Source organism: Chiloscyllium plagiosum, unplaced genomic scaffold (assembly GCF_037043375.1).
Source record: "Chiloscyllium plagiosum isolate Xiang-an unplaced genomic scaffold, Cpla_swu_hap1 HiC_scaffold_2, whole genome shotgun sequence".
Taxonomy (NCBI): Eukaryota; Metazoa; Chordata; class Chondrichthyes; order Orectolobiformes; family Hemiscylliidae; genus Chiloscyllium; species Chiloscyllium plagiosum.
Window position 1 is genome coordinate 44,257,449 of NW_028270140.1, and position 12,000 is coordinate 44,269,448.

The following is a 12,000-nucleotide window of genomic DNA, read 5'->3' on the forward strand; positions in this document are numbered from 1 at the left end:
TTCAATAATCAAACAACATTCTTAATTTATAAATGGTATGAAATAAGACATTTTGCACATTGAGAAAGGATTCTAACACAAAATACTGCAGATACTGGAAGTTTCTTTTAAAACTGTAAAATGCTGGAAATCCTTAGTAGGCAGTATCTCTGGAAAGGTTCATTTCAAATCTGTGTCTTACTCAGCATTTGGGGTTAAAATTTGGAAACAAATGGTTTCCTCTTCTCTGTGAGCAATTGTTAAGATGGCAGATAGTAAGTCCGAGTAGGAACATGCATGCTGTATAAACATGGTACTATGTGCACATAAACATTGAAATGGTAGTATTCTGTCGGTCAGAGTGGCTGCAACTGAAGAAATTTGTGTAGATGAAGATTTGGTGTTCTAAATGTCAGGAATAATCACGCTTAGATTTGAAAGTAGCTAAAAACTTGTGAGACAAAGTGAATTTGAATTGCTGTATAAGCAATTGTCTGAATGGAAAGCTTTGGTGGGTCTTCCATCTTGGTTGATAGGTTGTACTCTTAGTTCTGCTTTTAAACTGGCCAAAACTTTACGTAGTATTGGAGTTCCAACCATATTAACAGAAAAAGTTGGGGTGACACTGCTACTGCCCAGGGGTGTCACCCTGCTGCCATTTAATACTGTTGAGGTGTTGATTCGTTCAGAGGAAGGTTTCCATCCCAAACCTGAGAATGAGGTTACACCTCTGACAGCTACTGGTCCATGAAGCAATCAGTAATTCTCTGGTCCCAGGGAAGACTGGTTACTGATGGGATTGCATCAAGTTCACAGCAGTGGTTTTGTTGAAGCTGGAGTGGGAGGATATGCTGGAGGTGGGATGGGTGTGGTGATTTGGCAGTGTCAGGATGAAATCTCAATGAGTATAATGAGTTGGGTAAACAGGTCAGAGGAAAAGAGGAAATAGATATAGGATAGACCTTGCTTTGAGGAGTCTTTAATGGGCTTCATTGACCTTAATAGCAGGACCCTGGAATCCCTTCTCTTTCCTGTCAATAATGCAAAGAGTGTTAATTGTTCAATAAATCCCTTTCCCAACCTCATTCCAGCAAAATTTCTGCACTTCAATCTTGATCTTCATTTCAGCCAGTTTCCAACTCGCATCAGGCTTACAAAGTATGGCTGCTTGTGAGAAAATCACCTAATACAATATTGGGTTGGACTTCTTCTCACTTTCCATTTGTCCCTGAAAGTGGACTTCCTTGCAAATCTTACAAAGGAAATTAAATGTTTTCAGTATAAGGTCTGTCAGTCACATCAGGATAGAACTGGATTGCACTGCTCATACTTTAGAGTCAGAGACCCATTTCTGAGCCTGTGCATTTATAGATCATGTTGGTGATACTCAATCCAATATGGTGTCAGGACTGGTAAATAATGGGTTTTATGCCTGATTTCAGCTTAACATTGATACTGCAGGGCAAATTGCATTTCAGCTAAATTATATGATATTCAGAGAACATGGTTCTCAATTACACAATTTATTAATACCATTATGTAAAATATCATGCAATATCTTAGCACTCATGGTTACTTTCTCTTGAAAATCTCCAAGAGTCCTACACCAACACTTTCTAAACCTACAATCTCCATCATTTAGAAGAACAAGAACAGCAGACACTTAGGAATACGTGCATCTACAAGTGCTGAGACCATCATTATTTTTCTTTCTTTTAAATTTTGGTTTGGAACTGTGAGTTAAAGTCGTGAATTTAACTTTGCTTAGATTGTAGATATTAATTAGGTCGCCTAGTTGTTTATTTGTGTTCTACAAAAGTTACATTCTTAATAATAATTTTTTTTGTCTATGATATAAGCTTGGTGTCATAGATCTATAATTTGTAAAGTCTAGTTAGTAACAGTTGAGTAATTTTGAAGGTCATTGAATACTTTGTTTTTACTGCATTGTGTATCCAGTGATAGTGAGGTTGATTTGGTGATGTCGGTAATGTTCATATGCCAAGGATTAATTTTAAAAATTCCCAACATGCTAATAACGTCCAGAAAAAAGTTCAAGATGAGATCCCAACATTTTAAATTACGTTTACAGTATCACAGTAATATGTTGGGCCTCTGATTAAGATATCAATAACATGTTAGTCAATGATTTTTTAAAAAAGGCTAAATAAGCAGATGCTTGAAAAAAATTAACAAGAATCTTTGCAAATTGCTAAAGATGAAGAAGCTGCATCATTAGAACTTAGAAACTTCACTTGCCTGATCCTGAATACTTATATCCATCTTCCAGAATGGTAGGCGAGAAGAATCGTTTTAAGATAGTGCGGAGACATCGTTGGTCCCATGCATCTGTGACTCGACCTCCATAAGTGATCTCACCTATTCAATGTAATTAAAGTAAATAAATGTTATAATGGCCAAGCAAATAAACAAAATAAAATGGTCGTCTACCATCATCCATTGATATACATTTTAGATTTATTAGAATTCTTTGAGAATGTAACAAGCAGATCAGAAAAATGGAAACCAGTAGATGTGTTGCAGTTGGATTGCCAATAGGCATGTAAATAACATGCCATATACAGGGTTACTATACAAGATAAGAACTTTTAGTATTAAGGATACTATATTAACATGGATTTGGATTCACTAACTAACAATAAGCAGAGTTGGAATAAATTGATTTTTTTCAAGATATCAAAGAGGATCTAGTACAATGCCACCGAGATCAATGCTGGAGCTTCAATTATTTAGAATCTGTATGAATAAATGAAGTGACTGACAACATTGCCATCAAATTTGATGAATATATAAGGATCAGGAGGAAAGCCAGTTATAAGGAGGACACAGTCAGAAAAGGGATGTACATCATTTAATCAAAGAATGTTTACACTAGGCCCATCACGTCTGTGAGAACCTTCTTCTGGAGCAGTTCACCCAGTCCCATATGCCTGCCTATTCTTGTAACCTTGCACATTTCCCTTTTGGAATTCCTCAATTGAATTTGCATCATGCAATCCACTAGGCAAAGCATTCCAGTTCTTAAGTATTTGTTGAACAAAAATATTTTTCCCAAGTCATTGTTATTTCTATTGTTAATTACCATATATCTGGGACTTCTAGTTCTCAATCTTACCAGCAAGTGGAATGTTTTCTAACTTTACAGGCCCCTATGGTTTTGAGCGAAAAATGCTACATATATTGAGTTGTCAAAAATGTAATAAATCAAGTATAATGTGGGAAATAATGTAGGTTGTCCACCTGGTGAGAAGGAAAGAAAAGTAGAATATTGTTTAAATGGAAAGACTGCAGAATGCTGGTATACAAGGATCTAGCTGCCCCCGGTGTGCATAAATCACTAAAATTAGCATACATGTGTAGAAAATAATTAGGGAGTTAATGAAGTGTATGCCTTAACTGCATGACAAATGGAGCATTAAATCAAGAAGGTCTTAGTACAAATGGACAAGATGTTAGTGAGATTATGTCATGAATGTGGTGTGCTGTTTTGGTCTCTTGAAGAAACATATCCTGCGTTTGAAGAAGTTCAGAAAAAGTTTAAGATATTTATTCCGAAGATGATGGGTTTAAATTTGAGCAGGTTGTTCCTGTATTCGTTGGATTTTTGAAAACAAATAATTGATTTTATTTGAAATATATAATTTTTTGACTGTGTTGAGGCCTTGATCATTTTTTTTTATTTTTCCCATTTTTTATTTTGAACTGAGAGTTGAAATTGAGGATTGAACTTTAAACTTTGAATAGCAGCTTGCTTTAGAATAAAATGAATACAAAAGATGGATGTTTGTTGTTGAGAACTGACCTGAAAAGGTAAAGTAGATTTATTACTGCTCTAAGAACCCTGTGGATGATTTGACAGTGAGCTGTTGTTATAATTAGGGACTGGCAGTTAGTTGACGTTTAATTGGTGAATCAAGGGAGGATTGGTATTGGACAGCCAAGCACAGAGAACATTGGAAAAGAAAAAAAAACAGCAGACTGAACTTGTGTTAATTGGGTTTTTGAGTAGAAGGCGGTTTTGCTTCAGAACTGTCAGATTGGGAAGTTGTTTTTACATTTTGCTCTTTCTAGTTATTCTCCAGTATTGACTCGGTAAACATTCTGAGAAAAGAATCCTTGTCATAAGAAATCATAGACATTCATAATAAAACAGTTAAATTTATATTTAAGTTATAAACTTGGTGTCCGAGATCTGTTATTCATAAAGCCTAACTCAGCAAATTTGAAAGTTATGGAATATTTTAATTTCACTGTGTTACGAATCCAGTGATAGGGAGGCTGATTTGGTTTGCCTTGAAGGGACTTGATAGCATACAATGTTGCATCTGATGGGAGAATATAAAACTAGGAAATAAAATTTCAAAATAAGGAGTCTCTAATTTCAGATAAAGTTGAAGAGGAATTTCTCACCCCCACAGCAGCAGTGGCTGTTTGAATGAATACATTCAAGATTGAGTAAGGCAGATTTGAGTTGCATGGGAACTGAGAATTATGGTGGATGGATGTATAAAAGTGAAGGCCACAGTCGGAGCAGCCATGATCTTAGTGAATAGCAGAACAGGCTTGAAAAGCTGAATAGTCTACTCTACTCCAACTTCTGAGGTTCTTATCTTCTAATGCATCTGACAACTTTTAAATGCATTTGAAAGGTTCTTTATGATTTAAAACAACACCTAGTTAAAATGCCCAGAAATGTTTCCAAGTTTTTTTTAATGAAAAGGAAGACAGAAAAGCCTGATAGTCAGTGTGCATTATTTTATATTATGTTTAGTGGACCTCATCATCTTTGTCAAACATCATCTGGACGCAGAATTTGCAATGTAAAAGGATGAATATCGAAAGAGAAATTAACAGCAACTGATGAAATGAAAGTAACAATTTACAAGTTTACTGACAACACCACTATTTTAGATCAGATCTCATACATCGACAAGGTAGAACACAGGATACAGATGGAGTGCTTAGTGGTAAGGAGGTAATGTCATTGAGAATGATTCAGCGGATGACATCATCCTGAGGAACTCATATAGCATTGGGGCTGACAAAATGGCCTCCAATAACCATCACTGCCTTTATCTTTGCCAGATAGGGCTCCAATCAATCAATTCCCATTAAATTAATTTTTGCTGGTTTCCTAGAACTCAAATTCAGTCAACAATGCTTTGATGTCAAAGGTGGTTATGTTCATGTGTCCTCAGGAATTCAACACATTTATCCAGGTTTCCAAGAAGGCTGTAATCAGGTCTAGAGCCCAGATATCCTGGCAGACTCTAAACTCAGCACTTATAGTGTGTCAGAGTGTGCCATTTATGCACTTTTCATAACAATTTTCATCAATTTGTTTGTGACTAAGTGTAAATGAACTGGATAGCAGTAATTTGATGAATTGCATTTGTCCTGTTTTTTTTTGTGGCCAGGACATACCTGGGCAATTTGCCACTTGTTTTGAGATGTCATGGTTGTGACTGAAATTCTGGAAAACCTGAATAGAAACAGAAAATGACAGAAGACACTCAGGAGGTCAGGAGATAGAAACAGAATTGACATTTCAGGTTGATGATCCACAATCAGAGCTTTCTGATCACTGTTTATATTTCATGGATGCTATCTGACCTGCTTCCTATTTTCTAGCATTTTCATTTTATATTTTTTCTGTAAAACATTACTGATAACGCTATCTATATGGTCAAATACATTTCATTTTTACACAATGCTAATCTCAGGATAAAATATGCCCAGCAATAGTAAAGAATAAGTGCTTACCAGTAATGTACACCAGAGCATCCCATGGGACAATTCCTCCTTGACAATAGAGATTCAAATTGAGAAGAGCACATTCTCGATCACTATCACTAAACTCGTAACAGATATTCCAGCCCAGTGGACCAAACTTCTTCCTTTCCTAAAGCAATATACTACAACATAATTTGATGCACAAGATAGACAACTTAACAGAGTATCAATGCATTTTATACCCAACTATTAAACCAGGTCATGTCAATAAACAAACATCTAAGAGTCATACACTCAGTTCTGCTACAATGTGGTAGTTCTGTTCTTGTGCAATCCTATGTTAAAAGAAAATTGTGTGATAGCAGCACCACTTAAACTAATGGGGTCGGAATCGCATTATAACCAATACATGCTTGAAAACTGTACAGTTTAGAAACTGTGTCCCCAGTTCGTCAATCGTGTAATAGCGAATTCATGTTATACAAAACGCATGTTATAGCAGAACGACCTGTAGCAAAGAGTCATACTGCATGGAAAGAGACTCTTTGATCCAACTCAAAGATACTGACCATGTTCCCAATTTAAACTGGTCCAACCGGCCTACATATGGCCCATAGCCCTCCATGTACTTTAACCAAATGTCTTTTAAATGTTGTAACTGTACTTGCATTCACCATTTCCTCTAGCAGTTCATTTTACACATTGACTACTCTCTGTGTCAAAAGGTTGCCCCCCCAATGTACTTTTTACACTTTCCTCTCCTCATCTTAAAATAAATGCCCCCTAGTTTTGAACTCCCCTACCTTGGAGAAAAGATCTTTGCTATTCACCTTATTTTTTTTTAATAGATATTTTTATTAGAAATTTAACATTTTTACAAGTTTACAAAAATAAACAAAACTCTCAGATATAAACATTGATATACAATTAACTCAAATATACAATAGCCAAAATTTGACAAAAAAAAACAAAACAACAAAAAAATAACCGAAAAGAAAAAAAAACAAACAAACAAAACTCAACTATCTACTAATCTAACCTACAACTAACCAGGGTGTATATTTAAGTCTCTTACATGCTCGGGATGTGTTAACATCAGATATGATAAGACCCGTATTCGTGCGGGATTCCTCCCCCGAGGGGCCGCGGACCAGCCAGGTCTGTAGTCTCAATTAAATAAAAGCCCTTGTTAGGATAGCCGAAATATCTGTATTTATGTAATTCAAAAAGGGCTGCCATATTTTATAAAATAATTCGGTCTTTCGGTGCACCATATTTGTAAGGAGGTCAAGGGGAATACATTCCATAATTAGTCTGTGCCAATTTGAAAGTCCAGAGGGGCCCTCCGCCACCCAGTTCATCAAAATATTTTTCCTTGCACAGAAAGAAAGAATAGAAAATAGTCTCTTCCCGTACGTGTCCAGGGAGGGAAAGTTCGAAAAGCCCAAGAGGAGAGATACGGGGTCCACTTTTATTTCCGTTCCTAAAATTTCTGTCAGGGTACTTGCTACTTTAGTCCAATATCTATGGATCTTATGACAGGTCCATAAGCAATGTACAAGAGTGCCCACCTCTATTTTGCATTTAGGACACATTGGAGATGCTCCTGCCTTAAATTTTGCCAATCGAACCGGTGCTATATGGGCCCTATGAAGTATCTTCAGCTGGATAGCCTGGGTTCTGTTACAAATAGTAATTCTTCTAGCATTTTCCCAGATATCATTCCACGTTTCTGTGGAGATTTCTAGTCCCAGATCCTGATCCCATGTTTTAAGCAGATTATCCATATCTCCCGATACTTCATCATGTAGCAAATGATAAATATTACTGACGGAAGATACCCCCACTGGTCGTAGGACACTACATTCTCTATCGGATTTATAAAGACTATCTAATAACGTAGTCTTCTTCTGTATAAAATCTCGAATTTGGAAGTATCAAAAGAGGTCTCCATTGGGTAATCCGAATTTCTGACGCAGCTGTCCGAAAGACATCAGGACCCCATCTTTAAATAAATCCCCGAGACATGAGATACCCCTGGATCTCCAGAGTTTAAAAGTGGCATCTGTTAACCCCGGTTGGAATCCCCATGCTCCCACTATCGGTGCATAGGGGGATGTTTTATGTGAATTACCCTCATTTTGCCGCATTATATTCCAAGCCTTGATTGTATTCAGTATTATAGGGTTTTTACAGTGATCTGTAATGATTTTCCTCTTGTCTGAGAATAAAAGGTTAATAAGTGGGTATTTTACTTGAGAAGCCTCGATGTCCAACCAGATTGATTGTGGATCAGACAAGACCAAATCAGCTATATAACTTAATAGGGAACTTAATTGATATTTCCTAAAATCTGGGAAGTCCAATCCACCCCTTGCCTGTGGAAGCTGTAGCTTCTTCAGCTTAATGAGGGGCCGCCTATGGTTCCAGATAAAGGAACCCAGCCAGCCGTATAATTTACATAAAGCTGTCCTCGGCAGCATCACCGGAAGCATTCTCATAGGATATAGGAGACGGGGCAGGATATTCATTTTGATTAATGCTATTCTACCCAACCAGGAAATTGGCAGGTCTCCCCATCGCTGGAGGTCCTGCCTTATCCTTTCCAATAAATACACAAAATTAGCCTTATACAACTGACCAAATACTGGAGTAATAAAAATGCCTAAATATAAGAAACCCTCCAGGGACCAGCGAAAGGGAAAAAGGGAACCGTCCGCTAAGCGGGGTATCACAGCAAGGCCACCCATTGGCATAGCCTCCGATTTTGAAAAATTAATTTTATAGCCTGAGAATGCACTAAATGTATTAATAACTTGGATTAAGCGAGGTATGGACATCAAAGGGTTACTGAGGAATAGAAGAACATCATCTGCATAAAGGGTAATTTTATGTTTACCTGTACCAATCCTTGGGGCCACTATATTAGGATCAGCTCGTATAGCTTCTGCTAGTGGTTCAATTATTAGCGTGAATAACAATGGCGAGAGGGGACATCCCTGACGGCAGCCCCTACCCACACTGAAGCTATCCGAGCCTAATCCATTGGTAACCACAACTGCTTTGGGATCACTATACAATGTTGAGATCCATTTGGTAAACACCTGTCCAACACCAAACCTCTCCAATGTGTAAAACAAATATGACCATTCGACCCTATCAAATGCCTTTTCCGCATCTAATGAAACCACTACTCCTGGTATCTTTCCCTGATGACAAGCTTGAATCATATTCAGAGCCCTTCTAACATTATTGGATGATCTACGGCCCTTAATAAACCCCGTCTGATCCTCCTTTATAATATGTGGCAGTATCCTTTCTAATCTCAGTGCTAACGTTTTAGAGAGGATTTTAAAATCTACATTTAGCAAGGATATTGGTCTGTATGATGTACAATCTTCTGGGTCCTTTCCTTTTTTAAGGATAAGAGAGATATTTGCCTCTTTCAGCGAAGGCGGGAGACAGCCCTGACTATATGCATAGTTATACATGTCCATAAGTGGACCAACCAGTATTTCTGTAAATTCTTTATAGAATTCAACTTGAAAGCCATCTGGGCCCGGCGTCTTACCATTTTGAAGGTGCCTAATTGCATCAACTATTTCTTGGGGTGTAAGAGGAGCATTTAGGACCGATACTTGTTCCGGAGTTAGGTCTGGAAAAGTCAAATTTTTTAAAAATGACTGCATCCTCTTCGTCCTATCTTCACAATCCTGTGATTTATATAACTCAGAATAGAATTTTCTAAAGGTCGCATTAATCTTTTTATGATCATGAGTCAAAATACCCGTACTTTCCTTGATAGACATAATAGTCTGAGGGGCCTTTTTTTTCTTTGCAAGAAATGCTAAGTATCTACCCGGTTTGTCGCCATATTCATATAACCTTTGCTTTGCAAATAATATTTCCCTCTTAGCCGTTTGAGTAAGTGTAGTATTTAGAGCTGTCCTAAGAGCTGTTATCCTTTGCAATTTAATAATAGAGGGTCTATCAGTGTATGCTGTTTCAGCCGCTTTTAAGCGGGCTTCAAGCAGACGCTGTTGTTCTCCCTTTAATTTCTTCTGGGTCGCTGAGTAGGAGATGATCAAACCTCGCGTGTAAGCTTTGATGGTCTCCCACATCATTGACGGGTTGCTAGCTGTACCTGAATTAATTTCTAAAAAAGTTTTAAATTCTTGAGAGAAGTACTTTACAAATTTACTATCTTTCATTAAGAAGGGGTCCATACGCCAATGCCGAGGGGATGTCCCACTGTTCCTCGCCTTAGTTTCCATATATACAGCAGCGTGGTCAGAAATTGCTATATTACCTATTTTACAGGATGATATGGAATTTAAAAAAATTGAGGGGGCAAAAAACATATCAATTCTGGTATGACATTTATGTGGATTAGAGTAGAAAGAAAAATCTCTACCCTGTGGATGAAGACATCTCCATACATCTACTAATCCTAATTCTTTGTTCAGATCCATCAATTGTCTAGATCTGGGAGATACTCCTGCAGTACTCTTGGGAATCCTGTCTATTTCCGGATCCATAATACAATTAAAGTCTCCCCCTATAATTATACGACGGGCATCAAAAGCCATCAATTTTGAAAAGGCTTCCGTTATAAATTTAAAGGGGTGTGCCGGGGGGCAGTACAAATTTAAAATCCCATATTCCTCTCCATTTATGAGAGCTTTAATCAAGATATATCGTCCAGATTCGTCTTTTATCTGCTTTAGGATTTTGAAAGGGAAATTCTTCCGAACAAGAATAACAACTCCCCTGCTTTTTGAGTTAAAAGAAGAAAAAAAGGCCTGATCAAATCCGCCCTGTCGTAATTTCAAGTGTTCTTTATCTGACAGGTGTGTCTCCTGTAGGAGAGCTATATCAACTCTTTCCTTCTTAAGATTTGATAATATTTTCTTCCTTTTAAGTGGCGAATTACTCCCCTTGACATTCCAGGTGCACCACTTAACCGATTGATCAACCATAATCCTCTGGGCCAATCCGAGACCCCTCGGGAGGGGGAACCCTATCCAGAACATCCCGAGCATGGAACATGTAAAATTTACAAAAATAAACCCTCTTTAATACACCCACAACAATACAGTAAAAAACTATTTCTAAATTAAAAAAATATAAAACGTATCTAAGTGGAGACTTTCCCCCTTGTTCCCAGGGGGCATCACTTCCTCTCCAAAAATCCCTCATATCCTCTCCCAACCAATGCCCCACCCTTGACCCAGGCACTCCTCAATAAAATGAGGAAAATTCAAATATAATACAAAGCTAGAGTTAACAGTGAGCACCCCACCCCCACCCCTACCAACACCTGGGTGTATTTGGTGTTAATACCATATATAAACATATAACTATAAAATTACCAGTTCAACAAATAATAATTAAATATGATAATACAAAATAACGAAGGGAAAAACAACCCCGCTCCTAAAGACAGAGGTAAAATCGAATAAGGTAACCACCTCCCCCCACCAACATTAACCAAATCCCCCAGCTTATATATACATATATATACATACACATACATATATATATATATATATATATATACATACATACACACACACACATATACATACACCCCTCATATATACATAAAATAATAACAGAAAACAACTCCAAGGGGCGGGGGGGGGGGGAGAAAATCAAATCCCCCCACCCCCCATAATAATATTAAGCAATAAGGTAAGAAAAAAAAAGTGAGGGGATATAAACCAAAACGGGGGGGGGGGGGGGGGGGGGAAGGCAGACCAACATCCATTATGTCCTACAGTTTATCTAAGAGAGTCTAAGAATTCCTTAGCCTTTTCTGGTGATCCAAAGTTATATACAGATCCTTCATGGTTAAAGCGTAACATCGCTGGGTAGCGTAAGGAGTACTGTACATTTAAGTCCCTTAAACGCTTCTTCGCCTCGTCGAATGCCTTCCTCTTTTGAACCAGAGCCGGGGAAAAGTCCTGAAATAGCATGATCTTGGATCCTTTGTAGATCATAGCTTGGGGGTCTTTTCCGAGATTTCTAGAGGCTTCTAGGAGTATCTGCCTCTCCCTGTAGCTCTGCAGCCGGAACAGGACCGGGCGTGGGCGCTGGTTCGAGCCGGGCCCGCGTATTGCTACCCGGTAGGCCCATTCCACCCTTACCTGGCCTGATCCAGCTTGCAGATTTAAAAGTTGTGGCAGCCACTGCTCCAGGAATGCTGTAAGCTGGCCTTCCTCTTCCTGTTCGGGAAGGCCCAGCAAACAAATATTTTTTCAACGA

General features: G+C 38.0%; 1 protein-coding gene across 1 annotated transcript in view; it reads right to left on the reverse strand.

The window, feature by feature from the left end:
• dnah6 (dynein, axonemal, heavy chain 6) overlaps positions 1-12,000 on the reverse strand; it is a gene marked incomplete at its 5' end in the record, with an annotated part of 301,703 nt that overhangs the window by 47,768 nt on the left and 241,935 nt on the right. Inside the window, 2 exons of the mRNA XM_043705917.2 lie at positions 2,239-2,358; positions 5,764-5,902. Coding sequence (XP_043561852.2) covers positions 2,239-2,358; positions 5,764-5,902 — 259 coding nt within the window. The remainder of the gene's footprint in view (positions 1-2,238; positions 2,359-5,763; positions 5,903-12,000) is intronic.